Source organism: Tachyglossus aculeatus, chromosome X1 (genome assembly GCF_015852505.1).
Source record: "Tachyglossus aculeatus isolate mTacAcu1 chromosome X1, mTacAcu1.pri, whole genome shotgun sequence".
Classification (NCBI taxonomy): Eukaryota; Metazoa; Chordata; class Mammalia; order Monotremata; family Tachyglossidae; genus Tachyglossus; species Tachyglossus aculeatus.
Genome location: NC_052101.1, coordinates 67,775,256 through 67,801,093, shown reverse-complemented (window position 1 = coordinate 67,801,093; position 25,838 = coordinate 67,775,256). Strand labels below are relative to the sequence as shown.

Below are 25,838 nucleotides of genomic sequence, written 5' to 3'. Positions count from 1 at the left end.
CAGGAAAAACCAGGAATGGTATGCTAGTAGCTGATACAATTAATGAAAAGAATGCGCATAACAAAAGAAATTAGCCCACATAACAGAGTAAAAACCATCCAGAAGTGTGCAGAAGTCTCAGTGGGGAAGCTAGGCATGTATATTCAAGTTAACCAGATTCAGGAAATTATTTGAGGATATTTTGCTGTTACGTTTTATGAGACCTATCACACAGCACCAAATGTTGACTTTGCAACTGCAAAATGTTAAAAATCAATTAACCCAAAAGTTTTGGGACTAGAGAGAAAGAAAATAACAAATATGGCCAAGTTCCTTCTTGAAATCATGACTTCATGACTACCTGAATGTTTCCAGTTTAATTTAAACTGTCACCACATCAGGAAAAGAGCATATGTTTATCAATCAATTGAATAAAGGACACTCCATCTCACCTAAATAGTTATCATCTTCTGATTTCCCTGAGAAACTGTGCTGCCGCACGTCAATATTTGTAGCACCAACTGGAATACGGACCACAGTGTTGTAACCTAAAACAATTCAAACAAATTCAAGAAAGTAAAGTTCATCTTCTTTGAAGGGGGAATCAAATGCATTATTAAATTAGAAAACTATGATAATACAAACCAAATGTTCATCATAAAGCAAGACTTTGGAGCAAGTACATAGCCCTATAATCAGATTTTAAATTCGGACTCTGTTTACATGTTTAAATATTAGGTGTGGTTAAGAATTTGGGGAATGGGCATTGTTCTTCATAGAGTATGCAGTGATAGCTTCTTACCATAATATACCGTATTAAATGTTCCTGCCACAGTTTTGCATGAGGAATTATCACCACCACATACACCACATTTATCTCTCCTTGCTTTTGAATTGAGAACATGGTCACATCCAGCTTGCTTTAAAAAGAAAAAGAGACATTTGAACAAATACTAAGCAGTAAAGACTGGACAGTCGAAAGCTAACACACTAAAATTCGTTAGAATCAAGATATCATTCTAAGCCTGTTTAAAATTTTCAATTGCTTTCTTAGAACAGTTACAAAACACACCATTGAGAACTGGGATCTTTTCTGGCTTTTTGGCTGTGAGTGTCCAGAAAGTTTTCCAACACATCTACTACCCTGCTATTATTCTTTGGTTCACATGATCTTTGATAGAGAAGCCTGTTGTGTAGCAACCACAGAATGGTCAGAGAAAAGAGGAAAAGAGGCCCTATATTTAAGTAATGAGGTTAATCTCTCTTGCAAATCTGACCCTACGTATTCTATCTTTGCAGTGTCCCAGATTTTGGAGAAAGGGATTTACCAAGTAGGAAAATTGCCTCCTGGTGAAGGGAATTCAAGGACTATGTCACATCATGAGTGTGCATGCATGCATGCTTGCAAACATGTGCTGGGGATCATTCTTGATTCCTAGAAAAGAATATTGCTATTGTTTATAGTCACTCCGGAGAAGGACTCCAGATGCTGCACTTACCATTTGCCAAAGATCTCTTACTTTCCCCTCTGAGAATCATTATGGTAGCATCACAGGCAAATGCTAACATCCCCTGCATCCTCCTCGCTTGCATAGGAAGAGCCGTCAGTCAGGGATATATGCACAGCCCCATGGGTCCTAAGATGCCTGTTTAATGTTCTCCCTGGTCTATCCAGGTTAGGAAACAATCTTTCCATACACAATGATATCCAAGAATTTCCCTAATCTGGGTTCACGACAAAGTTTAGGGGCCAAAATAACTAGGAAACACACTATATTTAACCATCAAAGCTGGGAAGATTGACTTCATTCTGGCAAAAAAGTGTGGGTTGAGGAGAGTTAAGGGGCGAGCACTTTCCCTGAAAGAATCAAGAGGACATAGAAGTTACTTACCTGTAGCCTTCGTTCTCAGTAAGTGTGGTGTCTCATCAGCTCATCAATTAGGTAGGTCCCTTCCAGGATGCCAGAGAGGATTGGAATTGCTGTGAAAAGCTTCAGGAGTTGCCCTGCCAGGGAGGAGACCTGAGACCTGCCCAAGTGGGTCCAGGTCCCCCCCCCAACCCAGGGTACCTGCGCAGGGTAGTCCCTCCCTCTCCAGATTTCCACAAGGAGCGGGAGGTAGTAGAGTGTACCGGAAAAATACAATCAAGAGGTTACTCACATATACAGTATATACATGTGAAAAGGAACTGGCTTCATCCAAGGGGAAGGCGGATGGGGTGTGATGAGCTGACGAGACCACACACGCCTTCAGAGAACAAAGGTTACTGCTAAATAACCTCAGTTTCTCTCAGAAGCGGGTAAAGTTCTTGTCAGCTGATCGGTTAGGTAGGCTGTTTAGATGTTCCCAGGCTGGAGGAGATAGACACCATTACTGGAACAGGTTTCCGGAAGACCGGGCAGATCGAGGGAGTTTCTTGATCGGGTGCTGAATCTGGGAGATAATGCTTGGTGAAGGTTACTTGTAGTGTGGACCCAGAGATCTCCTTTGCATACGTAGCCTGGTCAGTTTCAAAGATTAATGGCTGTGGTGGATCACTTCCACACTGAATATGCTGTTACCTAGCTGGTTTGTTGGATGCTTGCCTTGCAGCAGCAGAACTTAGGTAATTTGTGAGCCACTTGGAAGGAATCTGTTTAGAGACAGGGTGACCTACAGAGCAGAGGCCAAATGAAACAAAAAGCTGCTTTTTCCTACCAGTTGTGCTTTGCTCTGTCCTGAAGGTAGCTCAGTGCACTTTGAGGTTTTGCAGTCTGGAGAAGAAGGTGCGCCTTGATCTATGATGTTCTGTGCCTAGACTGAAATAGGTATAGAAGAGACCTGAGCACCTGTGGGATGGAGCATGAGAAGTTGAGGCGACGAGGTGCAAACCAGGCTGTAAATCAGTGTTCTTGTACATTCTCCTTGTGTATTGGTTTATCCAATGGGGATTCACATCTGGTACTCTCTTTGGTTTCAGGGGCCAGAACGAAAGGGCTAGCATCTTAGGGTTGGGATATCAAATCTAGACCCAGTCCCAGTTTGAGTCTTATGGTCCATCTACCACTAGTTCCATGGTGGAAGGAAGCCATTCGTGCCTGTGTCTAAAGGGAGTAAACATGATAAGGGGACCTTCTGGATGATTCAGTTTTGTGAACGTTTATGAGATGAATGCATTTGGCAGAAAACCTCTGAGGAGGCCCTCGTTCCAGGGCATGTGGAGAGCATATTCAGTCTGAACACTAGGACTTGGTAATAGCAACCAGAAGAGTTGAGTTTTTCACTTCTCTTTTATGATGAACGGGTCTACTGCCAGACAAACCAAATTTGATAATACGCTGGCTGCTCCTGTGATAGGGGTAATCCACTACCATGCTTTGCAGTTCTGCTCGTTAGAAGGCTGATAGCCAGACCCCATTTTGGACTCGTGGTCAGACTTTCAGAATCTCTTCACCTAATGATCTGAAACAAGACCCCTTCTAACCTCTACTGACCACTTTTATATAATGCATTGAGACTTGATTGCCTGTCTGGACCATAATGTCCATAATACGTTTGCCTGAGATGAGGTCTGAGAAGCCCTGGAAGCTTTCAGAACCATTCTCATCCCCAGGACACTGATGTGGAGATTTTGTCATCTGGGTGTCCTGGTATCTCTTCCCTTTAGTATGGCACATCCATAATGAGCACTACTTCATATGATGGTGGAGTCCTGACATATTTTCCGGACACAAAAGTCTCAGTTGATGTCCACATAGAAAGGAAGAAGCAGGCAAGTTGCTGATTTTGTTCTTTTTTGACAGGGACTTGGAATGCTAAAACTATTAGCTCTCAGAGGCTAGTTGAGACTTCCACATGTGGACCTTTGTGAATGGTATGGCAGCCATTAATCCCAGTAATCACAGAAAAGTCCTCCCTGGAGGTCTGCTGAGAAGGCAAGATGGAGTGGAGTGTGGCGTGGATATCCTAGGCCATATTTAATTGGGAGGAAAGCCTTGGGAGGGCATGGTGGGTGCCAATAAAGGTCACTAATTGATTTAGGGTGAGCTGGGATTTTGGGAGATGTAGTTTAAAGCCCAGTCATGTAGTATGGCAAGGTTATGCTTAAATCCTTCCAAGCTGACTGTTCTGACTGCATCTTGATGAGCCAGCTGTACAGTTAAGGGAACACATGGATTTCCTTCTTCCTGAGCCATCAGGGCCCTGAATTGGAAGTGGTCATATCCTAGGTTCTATTCAGAATCTGACATGCTTGTGATTCATTCATTCATTCATTAATTCAATTATATGGGTTGGATATGTTGAGACATGAAGATAAGATGCCCTCAAAGTCCAAAGTACATAATCAATCGCCCTGTTGTATGAGGTAAGAGAAGATCTTCTTCGAGGGGATCATCTTGAATCTTTCTTTTCTTCATGAGAAAATTGATCCCCACCAGATCCAGGATGGTCCTCATGCCTCTTGACTTTAGGGGGATGAGGAAGAAACCAGAGTAGAAGTTCTGGCCTCACTGTTTTCTGGGAGCAGGTTCAGTGGCTCTTTTACTAGCAAGATCCTCACTTCATCCAATAGTCTCCTTGAGGTGGGGGCTTCTGGAGGTCTGCCTTGGGAGTCTCAAGATGAATCTTATGTGACATCTATTTGTACTATTTGTACAGTGATAAATTGTACATTCACTCAAAAGGTCTGTTATTGGTATGTTTCCAGGTGGAGCTCCATTTGTAGAGTCAGTGGTGGCTAAATATTCTTTATCTGCTGGTGGTCCAGGCTAGTGATTTATTTCTGACCATTATGCTTCCAGCTTGCAATCAAGTGGTGTTCATGTGGATTGTTTCCTGTTCAGGACATTGGCTAGACACAATCAGGCCTTGCATCTTGTCTCAACAGACATAGCCATTGCGCTGGTCAGTACATAATGGAGACCCTTTAGCCTCCGAAACTGGGATTATTTCCATGTCCAGTCATCAGTGGCGATGGCCACTACCACATTTATTGAGAGCTACCGGTGCAAAACACTGGATTTGAGAACATACAAGACAAGGAAATGACACAGTTCTTTTGCTCTTGAGGAGACTATAATATACAGTGCACTATCGGTGATCAACATTATCATTAAATTGGAGTTCTTGGGAAAATTGTCCTTCACTTTGCCTCATAATCTTCTTTGGAATTGGGCAAGGTAGACCAGGTAGCTGGACCACCTACCTGCTACTATCTAGTGTTTTGGGCATAGGGTGTAGTGCTGCACTTGGGAATTTTGGGATAGGTTTTTGGTTTGTTCTTCTCTGGCCTCCTCCATCTTCTTCAGATTGCTGTAAAGCAAGACACCTCAAAAGTCTGTGCCTCATCCAACTGGGAGAACGTTGTGTAGTTGGTCTCTTGACACTTTAATTCACGACTTGCCATGGAGAGGGAATAGGATGAATCCTTGGAGGATGGGGACCTCTATCCCATATGTTTTGCTGTGCAAAGACCTGGAAAAGGAGGTAATCTCCTGAAATGCAGTGCAGCTCTTATCTTGCTTTAGAAGGGTCTCTTGCTTGGTTGGAGCATGGTGAGATAGGCCTGGTGGAGTCAGGACAACAGCAACTTGTTGCAGGGCCATTGATGCAATCAGTTCTTTGAGAAGGTCTCACAGTGATTGGACCAGGATTTTGCCCAGAGGTGCCCGCCAATATGACAGCCTCCACTGTCTTGGATGAACAATTGTATTAGGTGGGCTCAGGGGAACTGGGACAGGGTCAGCTGGTGCTGTGGTCGGCGCAGAGCAGCTTACCTCATCCAGGGTTCCCGCGGGTGGCAGAGGTGCACCAATCCTTGATCCACATGTTAAGCACTTTCAGGCTGTAGGCTTAGTAGTCAAAGCCATTGCCACCTACAAGCATTAGGAGGAAGCAGCCAAAGCAGTGAAAACCTGGCTAGTAGTTTCTAGGCAGGCTGCTAGTTGACCGGGTTAAAAAAAAGACAGTAAAATGTCCCAGAAAGGGCTCCTCCCTTAAGGCCCCTCCCCTCAAGGGTTCCTACCCCATTGGTTTTTTTTCCTCCAGACTCCCAGGGAGGAGCTTTACCCTGAGAATACTTCTTCCCAATCCTGTCTTGGAGGAGGGTGATTATTAAGCCTACACATTTCTCCAGCAGGGAAAAAATAAGTTGGCTTTGGCTTTCAAAAGGCTGAAGTTTTCCCTCCTTCCCTCAAGAAAAACTAACTGTTTCTTTCTTGGGAAGGAAGGATGGAGGAGGGATGGGTTGGAGTGCTCATGTGAGTCACATTTACATCCCTCCACCAAGCACCACACAGAAAAGAGGTCTAAGATAGCTCCTGCCTCTCTAACTGGGTGGAGAGACTCACTCAGTTAGAAAACCTTTACGCCACTCAAATCAGGCATAAGGGAACAGGAAAAGGCAGGAACATACCACCCCAGCAAGACTGGGGTTAGAGTATCAGGCGTGGACCTGTCCAAATAGTGGTAGAAGCTAAAGGGCCTAGAGAAGGGGACTCCCCAGGGTGGGGGAGACTGGGGTCCTTCCCACACCCCAAGAAATTGCTGGCAGCATAGGGGATGGGAAATGAGGGCATTGGGTTTAAGCTTCCCCTGACTTTGGCGGCAGGGGGTGGGGGGGTCCGAGTAGGCCTGGGGCTCTGGCAGAGAGAGCCTGCTGAGAAGAGACCTCTAGGTGGAGAGGAAAAAGTAGGGATCCTGAACCTGGCAGAGCTGCAGGGGAGACCAAGAAGAGGGTCTTCTGGGCTGTTTGGGAAAGTTGATGGGATTCCAAATTGGAAGTCACCCTTTCCCAAACTGCCAGTACGAGCAGGAGCAGAAGAGGGGATGATGGAGGCTGGTAGCCACCCTGGTAGCCACCCTGCCATCTGACTGTAGAGGCAAAGGCATTCCATCTGCCTAGAGAAGTGGGCAAGGGGCAAATACATCCCCTTACCCAATCTCAGGTAGAAGTTACAGACTTACCTTGCAGTAGTTCTCCTGAAGTTCGTTTGTGGAGCTTCAGATCGTAGAGTGATTCCTCCAGCAGAGAAGGGAAATCTGGAGAGGGAGGGACTACCCTGCGCAGGTACCCTGGGGGTGGGGGAGTGTAGGAGAGGGGGCTTGGACCCAAGTGGATGGGTCTCAGGTCTCCTACCTGACAGGGCCACTCCTGAAGCTTTTCACAGCAGCACAATCCTCTTTGGTCTCTTGAAATGTACCTACCTATTGATGAGCTGACGAGACCTATACCCACCTCTGAGAGAACCAGGTGATTCTGGATTACAGAATAAAAATGCAGCTTCCAAGAAAAAAAAAAAGAAAATGAGACGGAAAACTATTGCTTTGTATTATAGTTCAGCATTCAGTCCTTCAGAGTCCTGTTCTACTGAGACAGGGTTTAGAGGTAAGAAATCTACTGTTATCATGAGTGAAATTTTGCTCTGATGGGAAGGTTGTTTGTCCACTTTGAAAAAAATATTGATTATTTATTTAAGAGTTACAGTAGGTGGCCACCTGGGAATTCGATTCTACCACAAAATGAGGTTCCTGAGGTACCAGATCTGCTGCTCCTACCAAAACCAGTGACAACAAAAGGATTAAACTCAAAAGAGCTGATATGGAAATAGGCTGAATGGGAAATCTAGTGACTGCAGCACAGGGCAAAGCAGCTATTTATTTATCTATGGCAAATGTATAAATCATTTCTGGGAGTGTCAACAAAGAGCCAAGATCAAGAAAAAAATGACATGCTCTCACTCCCAAAACACGCTCCAAGCCACTGTTTGGACACCCAATTTTTCAAGTCTCTTCAGTGTGAAAATGGGGCCGTTCTTAAAAAAGAAGGGATACTTACCCGACAAAGTCCTTGGACACAGATATCATGAGTGTCTTGGCCACAAGGTGTGCCATCTACCACTCTATCTCGGAGCTGATAGTATGCCGTATTTCCTGCAACCCTACAGAAGAGCTTGCACCGGTCTTTCATTAAAACTGTTAAGACAAAAGATGGCATGATGTGAATTTTATGTCTTCACCAAGTGTCTGAATTCAGTTGAAGTTTTCTTCCTGATATACTTACTTCCACTGTACTTAGGAACCCAGCGCACATTAGGAAGTAGACCGATAATGTTGAAATGTTTTCCATCAAAATCAGAACACTGTTCATCTCGAAAGTCCTTCTTCTGCCTAGAGCATGGTTCAGTGTTGCAAGATTTGAATTTCATTCTTCGACCTACACAGTATCTGCCACCATTTCTGGGCCTGTGAAAATCATAAAGAGTACACCCTGATGTGATATATTTCTTCTGATTCAGTACTCCCTATGCATTTTCCCTGGCCTTAATTCTAGAGCCCCTAACCTCTTAACTGGCCAGATTTTCCTACAACGATAGAATCTCTGGAGCAACGGAACTAAGATGCAATGACTTTTCTTTTGAGGAACACAGATGACATGTTCTTTGAACAACGACTCAGTCAACTGAGGCAGCATGAGAAGCAGTATGGCATAGTGGAGAAAGATTGGATCTGAGCATCAGATGGACCTGGGTTCTAATCCCTGCTCCACCAATCAATCAATCAATCATATTTATTGAGCGCTTACTGTGTGCAGAGCACTGTACTAAGCGCTTGGGAAGTACAAATTGGCAACATATAGAGACGGTTCCTACCCAACAGTGGGCTCACAGTCTAGAAGCGGGAGACAGAGAACAAAACAAAACATATTAACAAAATAAAATGAATAGAATAGATATGTACAAGTAAAATAAATAAATAAATAAATAGAGTAATAAATATGTACAAACATATATACATATATACAGGTGCTGTGGGGAAGGGAAGGAGGTAAGGCGGAGGGGGAGGAGGGGGAGGGGCTCAGTCTGGGAAGGCCTCCTGGAGGAGGTGAGCTCTCAGTAGGGCCTTGAAGGGAGGAAGAGAGCTAGCTTGGCGGATGTGGGGAGGGAGGGCATTCCAGGCCAGGGGGATGACGTGGGCCAGGGGTCGACGGCGGGACAGGCGTGAACGAGGCACGGTGAGGACATTAGCGGCAGAGGAGCGTAGGGTGCGGGCTGGGCTGTAGAAGGAGAGAAGGGAGGTGAGGTAGGAGGGGGCGAGGTGATGGAGACCCTTGAAGTCGAGGGTGAGGAGTTTCTGCCTGATGCGTAGGTTGATTGGTAGCCACTGGAGATTTTTGAGGAGGGGAGTAACATGCCCAGAGCGTTTCTGGACAAAGACAATCTGGGCAGCGGCGTGAAGTATGGATTGAAGTGGGGAGAGACAAGAGGATGGGAGATCGGAGAGGAGGCTGATACAGTAATCCAGATGGGATAGGATGAGAGCTTGAACAAGCAGGGTAGCAGTTTGGATGGAGAGGAAAGGGCGGATCTTGGCAATGTTGTGGAGCTGAGACCGGCAGGTTTTGGTGACGGCTTGGATGTGACCTTGGACAAGCCACTTCACTTCTGGTAATGTTAAAATTATTTTTAAAAGGGAAATACAATTGCATTTGTGATACTATCTTAGGAGAGGCACATTGGTTTCATTACCTTTGGTATGGCAATTGAGAAGAATACAAGGTTTCTTGTAAACGTGCAGCCTATCAAAGCTCTGAATGCAATTCTGTACATTTGTTTTCCAGATGTAGCATTGAGCAACATACATAACACATTACCAGAAGCTAATATCTAATAAAACTTATCATGGAAACTCTAATACTTGCCATGTGTCTTAAAAGAGCCCCTGAAGCCACTAGGAGGATTCTCACATTATAATTTGAATTATTTTTTCACCTCTCCTCGTAAAGCAAAACAGTGCGGGAAGCAATGTACCCTAGCGGAAAGAGTACAGACCTGGGTTCTAATCCCAGCTCTGTCTCCTGTCTGCTGGGTGAACAAGGGCAGGTCACTTAACTTTTCTGTGCCTCTGTTTCCTCATCTGTGAAATGGAGATCAAGTCCTACTCTCTCCTACTTAAACTGTGAGCCTCAGGTGGGACAGGGACTGTGTCCAAACTGATTATCTTGTATCTATCCCAGTGCTTATTACAGTGTTTGGCACATAGTAGGTGCTTAACAAATACCATAATTGGTAGTATTATTACATTTTAAAAGAGAGAGAAAAGTGCCAATGTACAGGTATGCATCACCAAAGTATTTAGCAACCCCAGCAGGAGATGCCAAAGGCTGAATAGACCTAGAGAGAGAACAATGGAACGATGCTACATGACTAAAATAAGCAGCCTGGGCTTGGACATCAGAGGACCTGGGTTCTAATCCTGACTTTGCCACTTGCCTGTTGTGTCGACAAGGGCAGGTCACTTAATTTTTCTGTGCCTCAGTTTCCTCACCTGTAAAATGGACCTCCAATACCTGTTCTCCTTCCTAATTAGACTGCGAGCACCAAGTGGGACAGGGACTGGGTCCAACTTAATTAGCATGTATCTACCCCTGTGCTTGACACATAATAAGTGCTTAACAAATATGATTATTGATGATGTTATTGTTATTATTAATTAATTAATTAAATCATATTTATTGAGCGCTTACTGTGTGCAGAGCACTGTACTAAGCACTTGGGAAGTACAAGTTGGCAACATATAGAGACAGTCCATACCCAACAATGGGTTCACAGTCTAGAAGGGGGCGACAGACAACAAAACAAAACATGTGGACAGGTGTCAAGTCATCAGAATAAATAGAAGTAAAGCTAGATGCACATCATTAACAAAAAATTATGGAATGTTTCATGAATTTTATTATCATTATTATTATTATCATGTGCATCTGCTTTAAATATTGTTGTGCTCCTTTATTTTTTCTGATGGGGGACCATGTTTTACTAAATGTGAATCTGCAGGTGGGAAAGTCCAGCAGAAAACTCATAGCTAGTGAGGCTATGACCATCAAAATGTTGCCCACAGGCAGTGAAAAGGTAGTGATGAAGCAGCATGGTTTAGTGGATAGAGCAGGGGCCTGGTAGTACGAAGGTCATGGGTTCCAATCCTGGCTCCACCACTTGTCCGCTGCATGAACTTGGGCAAGTCACTTCACTTCTCTGGGCCTCAGTTACCTAATCTGTAAAATGGGGATCAAGACTGTGAGCCCCACATGGGCCAGGGACTGTGTCCAACCTGATTTTCTTGTACTCCAGCACTTAGTATAGTGCCTAGCACATAGTAACTGCTTAACAAATACCACCATCATTATTACTATTCCTATTAGTGGTGTTTAAACCGCCCTGCCTATGAAAGGTTTACTTGAAGAACAGACAAAATGGGAAGTTATCACTGGAGTCCTGAACTCCCATTAATCTCCCCATTCTTTCTAGCCCTTTGCCTGATTGCTACCCCATCCTTAGTCAGTGTAAAGACTGCATAGTAGGGTTTGTTCCCACTTTCCACTGACAGCACTTTGAGAATTATCAGTTTGCAAGCAATAATCTATAGCTACTGTGAAATGTTTTGGTTTTCCTATCTCCTATATTGTATACTTGGCATGAATTGTATCAAATGGTGACTAAAAAGTATAATTTACTCTATTCAATGATTCCACTTTGGAATTTCTTTTCTGGGAAGAATATTCATTATAACATTTATCACTTTCATAAGCTATGTTCTCCTTCAGCCAACAAGAGAAAATGGCTTTTAAATGAAAAATAGAATTGTGATTCCTAAGCACCAGATTCATTTTAGAGTTGCATTTGAAAGAAGAAAGGAAAAAAAATGTTTTTCTAGAAATGGAACGTTACAAAGACAAGTTGGAACCTTTAGACAGACTCTATAGCTACACTTGAATGGCAGTCACTTCAAATATGAGGCAGCTCATGTACAGTTGACTACTGATTCTTTACACATAATTTTCTTACATATTCAGCTATATTTGGTGCATTAACTCTAGAATTTGGTATAAATTCTTTCAGAAATAGCCAATTTCTCGACTTGTCTCCCTATTCCTACTTCCTCAAAAAACCGGTCACTCATATCACCAGTTGAATAAAAATATAAATGGGGAAAAATATCTTTTATCACCCCTGGGTGTAATAAGCTTACATTTTAGAGATTTACTTACCTTACTTTAACTTTTATAAATGGCTATGTTGACTATAGCCATATCTATCTACTTATGTGATAATTTCTTTCCTTCTTGGGCATGGTAAACTCTCTATTTTTAAATGAATGTTTAATTCAGCAACAGACTTCAATTTTTAAGCAAGATGAATCAATTGATCAATTGCATTTACTGAGTATTTCTGTATGCAGAGCACTGTATCAAGCATCTGGGAGAGTACAATATAACAGAGTTGGTAGACACATTCCCTGCCCACAAGGACTCTACAGTCTTGAAAAAATATAAAAGGATAGTGAAGTCCCCCATTAATAAACTTCTCCAAGACAAGGGCAAATTCTGGACTCATTCCATAATGATAAATCTAGACCCATTCCTTTGCCCCAAATTTAAAAACCTATCATCCACACACTTGCCTATCTTTCTCCCGACCTTAAAATGTTTCAATAGGAGCACTGTATTCCTTTTATTTGCTTATTACTCTACTGAAAAATTACAAAATGCAATATGAAAAAGTCTCTGGATCCGTGAAGAATCTCCCTCACCCCCTTCAATATTTCTTTAAAATAAATACTGGACAGTGAAATTGGCAAGGCTCTTTTAACTGAGACACATATTGGGCCTTAAGAGAAACTGGACTCTATGTCCTTAAGGTCATCAGAGCATGGAAGAGGTAACCCCAAAAAGAATAAGAACCCCTCTTTTAGAATAACTCAAATTTCAAATATAATGTGATTTCTTCACTCCATCTATATGATCAACTCATACGAATAGCCTAACTTGTACTTTGCATATTACTTTACCTTAGTTCATTGCTTTCCATAGTTGGTGCATTTTATGATTGGTTTTCTTTTTTGAAGCAACTTCCCCACTTACATTGGTACTTACCTTCTCTAATAGTAATTTAACACCACTCTTCTTTCCTCCTTCCTCAATTAACAGGTATACACCATAAAGTTGAAATAGCTTGCAGGAGCTTTCATGAAATGATGTAAAAGTTAATACATCACTAGGGTGTGTTTTGTTGTTGTTGTTGTTGTTGTTGTTGTTATTAAAAACATTACAACCCAAATGATTCTGAGGACTATGAACAACTGAAGTATTTATATAGCAATTCCTGTTTTTTGGGTGAGGGCATCTTTGCCTTAATGGACTTCAATTTTTTATACAGAATTTATTGGTTCTAAATACTGTTCATGGTCAATATCAACATCCTCTTCAAGTTCAGTTTGGGATGATTTCTTTTTCTCCAGAAGAAGAAGAAGAAGAAGAAGGAAGAAGAATGAAGAAGAAGAAGGAAGAAGGAAGAAGAAGGAATAAGGAAGAAGGAAGAAGAAGAAGAAGAAGAAGGAAAAACTCCTCACTCTTGGCTTCAAGGCTCTCCATCACCTTGCCCCCTCCTACCTCACCTCCCTTCTTTCCTTCTACAGCCCAGCCCACACCCTCCACTCCTCTGCTGCTAACCTCCTCACTGTGCCTCGTTCTCGCCTGTCCCGCCGTCGACCCCTGGCCCACGTCCTCCCCCTGGCCTGGAATGCCCTCCCTCCGCACATCCGCCAAGCTAGCTCTCTTCCTCCCTTCAAAGCCCTGAGAGCTCACCTCCTTCAGGAGGCCTTCCCAGACTGAGCACCCTCCTTTCTCTCCCCCTCCTCCCCCTCCCCATCCCCCCCACCTTACCTCCTTCCCCTCCCAACAGCACCTGTATATATGCATATATGTATATATGTTTGCACATATTTATTACTCTATTTATTTGTTTTACTTGTATATATTTATTCTATTTATTTTATTTTGTTAATATGTTTTGTTTTGTTGTCTGCCTCCCCCTTCTAGACTATAAGCCCACTGTTGGGTAGGGACCGTCTTTATATGTTGCCAACTTGTACTTCCCAAGTGCTTAGTACAGTGCTCTGCACACAGTAAGCGCTCAATAAATATGACTGAAAGAAAGAAGAAGGAAGACGAAGAAGAAGAAGGAAGAAGGTGAAAGAAGAAGAAGAAGAAGAAAAAGGAGAAAGAAGAAGAAGAAGAAGCTGCTTCTCAAGAGAAGCAGCATGGCTCAGTGGAAAGAGCATGGGCTTGGGAGCCAGAGGGAATGGGTTCTAATCCCGACTCTGCCACTTGTCAGCTGTGTGACTTTGGGCAAGTCACTTAACTTCTCTGTGCCACAGTTACCTCATCTGTTAAATGGGGATTAAGACTGTGAGCCCCACGTGGGACAACCTGATCACCTTGTATCCCCTCCAGTGCTTAGAACAGTGCTTCACACGTAGTAAGTGCTTAACAAATGCCATCATCATCATCACTTTCACATTCAGTGTATTTCTAATTGTGGAAGCCCAGAATAACCAAGATATGCTACTTGTATCAGAACAATCTTGTAATAGCAGTAGTAGCAGTAGTAATAATGATGGCATTTATACTGGAGTAGTAGTAGCAGCAATACTAGTAATATTAGCACTAAGTGCCCACTTAGTGCTGTGTACTATAGTAGGTGTTTGGGAAATACAGAATAAAAAAGTAGTACATTCCCTACCCACAAAGAATACACCCCACAATGGGGGAGAAAAGCATAAAAAAATTACAACTGGAGTGATCAAAATAAATAAATTGAGCAGACATATCTATAGATAGGTGAGCTAAGGAGAAGCAGCATGGCCTAGTGGATAGAGCATGGGCCTAGGAGTCAGAAGGACCTGGGTGGGTTCTAATCACAGTTCTGCCACTTGTCTATTGTGTGACCTTGGACAGGTCACTTCACTTCTCTGGGCCTCAGTTACCTCATCTGTAAAATGCGGATCGAGACTGTGAGCCCCATATGGGCCAGGGACTGTGCCCAACCCGATTTTCTTGTATCTGTGCCATCACTTAGTACAGTGCCTGGCACATAGTAAGCTCTTTACAAATACCACAATTATTATTATTATTGTCATTATTAAGGAACACTAAGAGCAAAGTTTGTAAGTGCCATAGTTGCCTGAAAAGGAGATATGGCACAGAGTCTTGAGAAAAGTTTTTGGAATACCCAATAGAGCCCACTTTATCTAGCAAGGTCAAAAGAACCCCTCCTGGCTACCAGGGCAAAGAGAGGTCAACTTTCTCCACCTTGCCTGCTGACCAGATTCATCCATGTAATTTTCCTACTGCCCAAGTTTTATTGCCAGGGCAGTTGTTCCAGCTGAAATGTGGTGGTGGAGGACAAGGGGTGATGTCAGATAGGCAGGGATGAAAAGTGTATTGGGTATGTGCCCAGATGCCACAAATAACAGATGGTTAATTAGGAGTCAGGAAAAAAAAGGAAAAGAGGGAGGTAACTGACTGAGGTGGTGAGCGGGACAAGAGAGATATTATTTCAATCTCAGAGTATTTGAGGCATAATGACTCTATTTCCCACTGCGATCCCTTACTCAATCAATCCACCAATCAGTGGTATTTATTGAGCACTTACTATGTGGAGAGCACTGATCTAAGTGCTTGGGAGAGTACAATACAATAGAATTAGCAGGCATGTTCCCTGCTCATAATGAGCTTACTCTTTACTAATATGCCCCACACCTTGCTGAGCTCCTCCAACCATTCATTACTGGTCCCTGCCATTTTCTATAATCAATCAATCAATTGTAGTTATTAAGCACTTACTGTGTGCAGAGCACTGTACTAAGCACTTGGGCGAGTACACTCTAATACAGTCGGTAGACATCCCCTGACCAAAAGGAGCTTACAGTCTAGAAGGGGAAACAGGTATTAATAAAAATAAATAAATTATGGCTATGTACATAAATGCTGTGGGGCTGAAGGAGGGGTAACTCTTCACCCTCGGCTTCAAGGCTCTCCATCACCTCGCCCCCTACTACCTCACCTCCCTTCTCTCCTTCTACAGCCCAGCCCACACCCTCCGCTCCTTTCCGCTCCTTTGCCGCTAATCTCCTCACCGTGCCTCGTTCTCGCCTGTCCCGCCATCGACCCCCGGCCCACGTCATCCCCCGGGCCTGGAATGCCCTCCCTCTGCCCATCCGCCAAGCTAGCTCTCTTCCTCCCTTCAAGGCCCTACTGAGAGCTCACCTCTTCTAGGAGGCCTTCCCAGACTGAGCCCCTTCCTTCCTCTCCCCCTCGTCCCCCTCTCCATCCCACCTCCTTCCCTTCCTCACAGCACCTGTATATATGTATATATGTTTGTACATATTTATTACTCTATTTATTTATTTATTTTACTTGTACATATCTATTCTATTTTATTTTGTTAGTATGTTTGGTTTTGTTCTCTGTCTCCCCCTTTTAGACTGTGAGCCCACTGCTGGGTAGGGACTGTCTCTGTATGTTGCCAACTTGTACTTCCCAAGCACTTAGTACAGTGCTCTGCACACAGTAAGCGCTCAATAAATACCATTGATTGATTGATTGAATAAAGGGTGCAAATCTGAGTACAAGGGAGACACAAAAGGGATAGGGAGAAGAGGAAATCTTCTCTGTCTCTCTCTTCCTAAACTTGTGGCCAAATCAATCAATCAATCAATCAAATTTATTGAGCGCCTACTGTGTGCAAAGCACTGTACTAAGTGCTTGGGAAGTACAAGTTGGCAACATATAGAGACAGTCCCTACCCAACAGTGGGCTCACAGTCTAGAAGGGGGAGACAGAGAACAAAACAAAACATATTAACAAAATAAAATAAATAGAATAGATATGTACAAGTAAAATAAATAAATAGAGTAATAAATACGTACAAACATATATACATATATACAGGTGCTGTGGGAAAGGGAAGGAGATAAGGCGGGGGGGACAGAGAGGGGGAGGAGGGGGAGAGAAAGGAGGGGGCTCAGTCTGGGAAGGCATCCTGGAAGAGGTGAGCTCTCAGGAGGGCCTTGAAGGGAGTAAGAGAGCTAGCTTGGCAGATGTGGGGAGGGAGGGCATTCCAGGCCAGGGGGATGATGTGGGCCGGGGGTCGACGGCGGGACAGGCGAGAATGAGGCACAGTGAGGAGATTAGCGGCAGAGGAGCAGAGGGTGAGGGCTGAGCTGTAGAAGGAGAAAAGGGAGGTGAGGTAGGAGGGGGCGAGGTGATGGAGAGCCTTGAAGCCGAGGGTGAGGAGTTTCTGCCTGATGCGTAGGTTGATTGGTAGCCACTGGAGATTTTTGAGGAGGGGAGTAACATGCCCAGAGTATTTCTGGACAAAGAGAATCCAGGAAGCAGCATGAAGTATGGATTGAAGTGGGGAGAGACAAGAGGATGGGAGATCGGAGAGGAGGCTGATACAGTAGTCCAGACAGGATAGCATGAGAGCTTGAACGAGCAGGGTACCGGTTTGGATGGAGAGGAAAGGGCGGATCTTCGCAATGTTGCAGAGCTGAGACCGGCAGGTTTTGGTGATGGCTTGAATGTGAGGGGTGAATGAGAGAGCGGAGTCGAGGATGACACCAAGGTTGCGGGCTTGTGAGACGGGAAGGATGGTAGTGCCATCAACAGTGATGGGAAAGTCAGGGAGAGGGCAGGGTTTGGGAGGGAAGACAAGGTGTTCAGTCTTGGACATGTTGAGTTTTAGGTGGCAGGCAGACATCCAGATGGAGATGTCCTGAAGGCAGGAGGAGATGCGAGCCTGGAGGGAGGGAGAGAGAGCAGGGGCAGAGATGTAGATTTGGGTGTCATCAGCGTAGAGATGATAGTTGAAGCCGTGGGAGCGAATGAGGTCACCAAGGGAGTGAGTGTAGATCGAGAACAGAAGGGGACCAAGTACTGAACCTTGAGGAACCCCTACAGTAAGGGGATGGGAGGGGGAGGGGGAGGGGGAGCCTGCAAAAGAGACTGAGAATGAACGACCGGTGAGATAAGAGGAGAACCAGGAGAGGACAGAGTATGTGAAGCCAAGGTTGGACAGCGTGTTGAGGAGAAGGGGGTGGTCCACAGTGTCAAAAGCAGCTGAGAGGTTGAGGAGGATTAGGATAGAGTATGAGCCGTTGGATTTAGCAAGCAGGAGGTCATTGGTGACCTTTGAGAGGGCAGTTTCCATGGAATATAGGGGACAGAAGCCAGAGACAAATCCTCAGTCTCTTCAGGCTCCAACAGTTTGTATGCTTCCTCTGGCATCAGTGAAGAGCTATTTATAACCCCATGAAATTGTCCAATCCTCCCATGAGTCAGTTTAGGGCTAAATAGCTCTGAGCTTCAAAGTAATTTAGAACTATGGGGCCTTAGGAGGAGCAGCAGGGCTTCCATAGGCTCAAGAAGATAGAAGAAAGAAGATACAAGAAGAGGCCAAAAGGGAATAAAAGTAAAAAGAATAGGACAAAAGTAGCCAGAAGATAACATAAAAGAATTAAACCAGTGGCAGAAGGAACAGGAAAAAATATAAAAAGAAAGGGGAAAAAAAGATCAATCAAGTCACAGCAGAAAGAGAGAAACTTGCAGCTCTGGAGGTAGGAGAGGAAAGACAGGGGACAGGTAAGTGGGAAACACAGGGGGGCTTCAGTGAAGGGTGGAGGGGTGGGTCACAGTAGGGGATGAGTCAATGGGTGGTAGAAAAATTCAGCAGGAGGATGTGAAATTACTAAGGACAGCCTTACTTAGGTGAAGAAAACCAGAGGAATAGAGGAAATCAGCCATGGAGGTCGGGGAGAGAAAGCCAGGGTTTTGGAGAGGTGTCAGTGTCAGGTGAGGCAAAATGGTGGAGTCTGGAAGTCAGTGGGGTTTAGAGAGACTTGGGTGGCGAAAATGAGAGTGGGCATGGGAAGTCAGGCGGATCAGAGCAACCAGGGAATTCAGCAGGGAGGGTATTCTGTTAATGTACAGATAATCAATGGGTTGGGAGAAGTTAGTGATATTTGAAGGTGAAGGGGCCACCATATATCTGAATTCTGGACATCTGCTGAACAGCCAGACTGCAGCCATTCAGAGAGGAGGGGCGCAGGCTGAACATTTAGGCACCCATAGATTACAGCAGGAGAAGCAGTGTGGCTTAGTGGATAGAGCATGGGCCTGGGAATCAGAAGGACATGGGTTCTAATCCCAGCTATGCCACATGTCTACTGTGTGACCTTGGGCAAGTCACTTAACTTCTCTGGGCCTCAATTACCTTATCTGAAAAATGGGGACTAAGAGTGTGAGCCCTATGTGGGACAGGAACTGTGCCCAACCTGCTTAACTTGTATCTACCCCAGTGTTTAGAACAGTGCTAGGCACTTAATAAGTGCCATAATTATAGCTATTATTATTAGTTTGAGAAATAATTACACTTTACCTTTTGTTTTTTCAATTTTTTAAACTACATAATCCTACTATAATGACTTGTTGCAGAATAATGACTCTACATTACAGATGTCTGAACATTACATCTAAAGTCTTCAAGAAGGATATCTGAACAACCATGTTGGCTTTATATTAACAAATGTTAGGTTTCTTCAGCATATGTTACTTTCAGGCTTTCATAAAGTCATTTGAAAAATATTTAAAAGTGACTATTTACTCAGGTCTGTTGCATTCCCGAACCGCAGTCTTGATACCACCACCACAGGATCTTGAGCAGGTTCCAAAGGGGCTCCATGTCCCCCATGATCCGTCTGTCATTGGTATCTCCTGCTCTTTTGGCACACAAACTCCATACTTGCAGTGCTATGTTCAATAAAAACAAACAATTAGAGATACATAGCTTGGGGGTACTTTCCATTCCAAAATTAGTGCTTGTAATTTTTCCAGTCCACATTTTGATTTAAAATAGTTTAAATTCTGTTTATATCATGCCATGAAAATTGTAGGTCTCTGCATCATACAATTTCTGACCCATAATTTTTGGTGTATGCATCCACCTTTCAGTTGAAAACCACTGAGTCATTGAAGAGAAATCATTTTTAGAATCACATTTTTTCCCAGTTCCCATAAGTTTGAGGTGAATATTTTAATGAGTAATTACATTCTAATCTAAAATCAATGTTTCATTTAAAAGAGAATAAAATACTAGAGGCGCACTGTTATTTTGGAGTGGGAAGGAATGAGAAAGGAAGATTTAAATTTTTTAGTAATGTTAATTAGTGAAAGCCCTGAGACTGTAGAGGTCACAAGAGTAGTCTAAAAAAGAAGAGTGACAGCAACAGCAGTTCGTGAGTACGCCCTGCTGCTCACTCAGATCTATGAAGCAGAGCTGGTGGCTGCTTTAGAGTAGTTTTCTCTACTCATCTGCTTTTCTTGTTAGAAGCAGTATGAGTGAACAGGGGGAAGTCTGGGTGACAGATAAGAAATTTAAAGGAAGGTGCAAAGTTGAGGGAAAGAGCACAGTAAGAGAAAAAGAGAAAAAAACACAAAATGTGAGAAAGGTGGAATACTAAAACAACTTCTATCTCCTCAATAATTTTGCCCATGGTCATTTCATGTGATGAAATTAAATCATTTCCTTTCTTAGTACTTCTCTCTTGCAAAGCTGGTAATTATATTCCTAAAATATGTGAATACTAGTGCACGTAGTTTGGGTTACTTGACTGAGGTATTCAAGTGTATTTGATGAGAGTCAAATGTCCTTAACATTACTACTAGAAGTTTGGTCAAACACCTGTAAATTATTTTATATTTCTCATTCTCCAAAATGGTAACGTTGATTGAATTATGTAGGCATATAGAGACATTAGAAAATGTAAAGAAAAATTTCTTCATCTGAATACATGAAAATGTTATGATGGTGATGGTATTTGTTAAGCATGTACTATGTGCCAAGCACTGTTCTAAGCGCTTATATTATGAAAGAAGCAAAAATTTCTATATGAAGCCAGACTTCAGCTGAAGTGCAGTGGTACCTATCAAGTGCTTCATGGATGCAGTGCATTGTACTAAGCGCTTGGGAGAGTACAATACAACAGAGAGGGTACACACATTCCCTGCCCTCAAGGAACTACATTTTGCTGCTTTACATGTTTGAATCAGTACACACTAGCTAGAGATGCACAAAATAATTTATGATTCTATGTTGAATAAATAGATATCACGGATTTCATCATCATCATCATCATCATCAATCGTATTTATTGAGCGCTTACTATGTGCAGAGCACTGTACTGAGCGCTTGGGAAGTACAAATTGGCAACATATAGAGACAGTCCCTACCCAACAGTGGGCTCACAGTCTAAAAGGGGAAGACAAAGAACAAAACCAAACATACTAACAAAATAAAATAAATAAATTTCATAGAATCTGCCTGCCCTAAAGACCCCTGCAAAGCATCTGTTAACCAAAAGACATTAGGGAAATTTGATAATAGCTGGTCTCATCACAATTCAGAATTGATGGACTAAAAATAACTTGGGTTAGGTCATGCATAGTAAGTATTTTTTTCTGAGATTGAATCTTCATGGTATTTACTTGATACCAGAAATCTGCCTGATTGATAGCTGGTGCTCATAGAAGTCCATGTCTCTGGGTGCTACCCTTTCTGATCAGCTTATTTGGACTCTGCAGATGGGAAAGTGTTGAGGTCGGGCAAGTAGTTTTAGAGTTTTGACATGCCCAGACTGGCTGGTACTCAGTCTTGTCAATCAAGCAGATATGTGTTTCTCAGCGGAGTTGGAGATTGATCCTGTATGCATGACAATCCCTACCAACATTACTTTCACACTCATTCATTCACTTATTCATTCAGTCGTATTTATTGAGCGCTTACTGCATGCAGAGCACTGTACTAAGTGCTTGGGAAGTACACGTTGGCAACATATAGAGACGGTCCCTACCCAACAGCGGGCTCACAGTCTACAAGGGGGAGACAGACAACAAAACATATTAACAAAATAAAATAAATAGAATGAATATGTACAAGTAAAATACATAAATAGAGTAATAAATATGTACAAACATATATACATATATATAGGTGATATACATATATATACATATATACAGTATACATATATACTCATTGCACAGATCGCCTCAAAGATATTTGGGTCAAAAAATATGACCTTCAAAAATATTCTTGATACATACATTCATGCAAAACCTTTAAATATTTAGGGAAGAACTCACATTTATGAATATTTTATAAATAAGAAATTAATCTAAGATCACTTGGATTAATAAGCACTTAAGACTACTTGTATTCTGCTTTCACCTGCACTTCCTGCATGTGGGTGGTATTCCTAGGAGTCACATGGGCCATTAATATGAATTAATTAGTGTGGCCATTAATAAGAATTAGGTAAGTGCCTGAGGTTACCTGGGATTCATTAACACAAGGAAATGGGGGTGATTAGGAAGTCAACTTTCAGTATAATTATACAGTGCAGGTAACATAGTAATTTTAGAATAATGATTAGTTATTGAAATTATTAATTATACAATCTAATTGTTCTTTGATTATTAGAAGGATGTGGGACAAGGTCTGTATTTGTTCCAATTATACTGTAGCTAACCCAGTGCTTAGCACACTGCTTGGCACATAATAAGTAAACTCGTCTCTGGGCTCTAAGCTCTCCCAAGCAATTAATACAGTGCTTTGTACACAGTAAGCGTTCAATAAATGCAACTGAATGAATGAATGAAAGTACTTAATAGATACCAAAATTATTATTATTATAGTGGATAGGCCATCAATGTTAAGTATTAAAATGATTGTGAAATTTAAAGCCAGAAAATATTTAGTCTTTCAGAAAATGTGTAAAGTCATCTAAATGATATTTCACAGAAATGTGATTTTTAAAATTTGGATGGGAAACTACTAGTTCAATTTTTCTCATGAGGAGAATTGGAACAATGAGTTATAAATCTTAGAAACAGGGCTAAAATGAAAATGTGAACAGACTTAATGAAGGGATGAAGAAAATAAAAATTGGTGAATCATTCACCAAAACAATATTAATAATAATTCAACAGACAAGATTTTTTTTTAAATTATTAATAGGAAAGCAAGAAATGCATCAACACCTTGTGGCACCTCTTGATCATACAAAATGGAGACCTTCAAAGACTTGCAATAGGTCCTACAGATCAAGCTAAGAAACATGAGTGGCCAGTGGATGGATGCTAACATTGAAGATATTCAGTGATATGCTGACCACCACCAAATTTAGGGCTTTTACTTGTTACTAAAGTTTATGACCCCTTACAAATCACCATGGCACCCAAGTACAAATGGAATAATAATAATAATTATGATTTTTTTTGTCAACCACTTATGATGTGCCAAGCACTGTACTAATAAACACTGGGGTAGGTACAAGACCATCAGGTCCCATGTGGGGTTCACAGTTTTAGTACGTGAGAGAACAGGTATTTGATCCCCATTTGACAGATGAGGAAACTGAGGCACAGAGAAGTTAAGTGACTAGCTCAAGGTTACACAGCAATCAAATGGTAGAGCCCATTTTGGAACCAGGTTCTCTGACTTCCAGGCCTGTGCTCTTCCCATTAGGCCACACTGCTTCTCTACTCACTCTAATGGAACCACTCTAATCATAGTAAAATAGGCAATTTTACACAGATGACAAGCACACATGGTTTAGATGAAGCTTTCAGTCTCACCCCAGCCTTTTCAGCCACAGATAAACTTCACAGTCAGTGGAAACATCTTTAAACATGAAGGAAAACTATGTATGTGTGTGTTGTGTGTACACATACATAGTTGAATTAACACACACTTTCCTCTTTAATAACAGTGATTGGATGTTGTATCTTTTCACATAGTGTATAAAAATGTACCTATACTTCTTTCTTGCTTGATTAATTTTACTAAATTTTCTTGACAAATCTTTTGTGGGAAATGAATCTTTTATCTTTATAAATGCATGGTGCATTTGGGGAGCATCATCTAAATTTTATCTTAACTCTTAGAATTTAGGCCTATTTATCACACAGTGTTTGGGGAGTTGGGAGGTTTTCTTGCAATATTTAGAAAATCTTGAGTTAGGGGCTACAATGAGATTGATTGAACTAAGGTTGGCGACTTGTCCTAGAGAGACACGTGTAAATATATTTGGCGGTTTCTTGGTAAGACGTGCACTCAAGGTTATTTATTTTTTGCAACAAAGTTTGTTTATGCTTTGAGTTTTCAGGATAGCCAAATACCAGAAAAGATGTAAATTTTTGATTAGATAATACCCCATTTGACTGTAAGCTTATTTAGAGCAGGAACTTGTCTTTTAATATTATCAAACTTCTCAAGGTACCTAGTTCAGTGCACTGCGCACAGTACAATAGGTGCTCGATAAATATGATCAAATGAATCTTTTATAACATTTTTTAGGAATTTTTTTGGACTGCAAGCACATTGTAGGCAGGGAATATATCTACTGACTCTGTTTTATTGTACTCTCTCAAGTGCTTAGTACTGTGCTCTGCACACAGTAAGACTTCAATGAATACAATTGATTGATTGATACCTATGAAATATGTCATTATATTTTTGTTGTCATTAGGTTTTGTTGGGAAGCAGCATGATCTAGTGGAAAGAGCACAAGCTTGGGAGTCAGGGAACCTGGGCTTTAATCCTGGCTCCACCACTTACCTGGTGTATGACCTTGGGCAAGTAACTTACAGTCCCTCTAGACTGTAAACTCATTTTGGGCAGGGAATGCGTATACCAACTCTGATAGTGTACTTTCCCTAGCGCTTAGTACAGTGCTCTGCACAAAGTAAGAGCTCAATAAATCTCATGATTAATTGGCTGATTGACAACATCTCTGTGCCTCAGTTTCCTCAACTGTAAAATGAGGATTTAATACCTGTTCTCCTTCCTACTTAAACTGTGAGACCTATGGGAGACAGGGACTGTGTCCAATCTCATTAACTGTGTCCAATCTCGTATCTACTCCAAAGTTTAGAACAGTGCTTGACACATAGTAAGTGCTTAACAAATACACAGCAGGTGAATATCAGACTCTGAAGAAGCTCACTGGAAGTATGGTGCTAGCAAACACACTTTCCAATGCTCCAAACTTACCTCACTGCTCAATGGTATTTATTGTGTGAGCATTGTACTGTTTCAGTGTGCTGAGCATTGTATTAAGTATTTCAGTGTGTTCATTACAACAGAGTTGGTAGACACATTCCCTCCCCACAATCAGTCTAGAGGAATGATCTACTAGAACTCAATCTGCACAGTTCACTGTATTTTGTGCTTAGAATGCAACAGTTAGAAAACACGATCCCTGACCACAAGGATCTGAAAATCTAGTTGGAAGACAGGCACCAAAAAGTTTACAGATAGGAGGGGAAAAAAAGAACAAAAAAATGGTTATGTGGATATATAAGTACTTGACTACCACCATCTACCAGGATGTCTCACCAGCATCTTAAGTTGTTCAAAATGTACAAAGTGTACAAAGTAAACTAATTTCAAATTTCCTCAACACTACCCTCTTCCAATAAGGTTGTAATTTTGGGGTAACTCCATCATTTATATTTGACCTTGCTTTAAGTTATGTTGGTTCTTGATAATGCTAAGAAGAAACATAACAGTACTTTTCCAAGTATCCTTTTGCCACTGTCAGAGACCATTCGAGTGGTCCCAAGTCTGATGCAGTAATGACAACTCTTATGTTCTTATGTTTATGTTCTTGTGAGAGAGAGTGTGCATGTGTGTGTGTGCGTGTGTGTGTGTGTAGTAATGAGGACTGTATATACTACTGCATGAATCCACTGAAGGAATCATTAGTGTTGCTACTCTTTCCAGACTTTCAATATGTCAGATCTTGAGTTTGCAGTGTTAGTGGCTTGCCACACATCATCCACACTTAACCCAGACTATTATTATTACTACTACTACTAAATAATAATCATATTTATTGAGCACTTACTGTGTGCAAAGGACTGTACTAAGTGTTTGGGAGAATACAATATAACATCAAACACATTCCCTGCCCACAACGAG

The 25,838-nt window shown here is 42.1% G+C and overlaps 1 protein-coding gene across 1 annotated transcript in view; it reads right to left on the bottom strand.

The window, feature by feature from the left end:
• Positions 1 to 25,838, bottom strand: part of ADAMTS9 (ADAM metallopeptidase with thrombospondin type 1 motif 9) — a 180,059-nt gene that overhangs the window by 111,253 nt on the left and 42,968 nt on the right. Inside the window, exons 12-16 of the mRNA XM_038772003.1 lie at positions 19,461 to 19,606; positions 8,021 to 8,202; positions 7,796 to 7,932; positions 782 to 899; positions 432 to 527 (exon numbers count right to left, since the gene is read on the bottom strand). Of these exons, the coding sequence (XP_038627931.1) occupies positions 432 to 527; positions 782 to 899; positions 7,796 to 7,932; positions 8,021 to 8,202; positions 19,461 to 19,606 (679 nt within the window). The remainder of the gene's footprint in view (positions 1 to 431; positions 528 to 781; positions 900 to 7,795; positions 7,933 to 8,020; positions 8,203 to 19,460; positions 19,607 to 25,838) is intronic.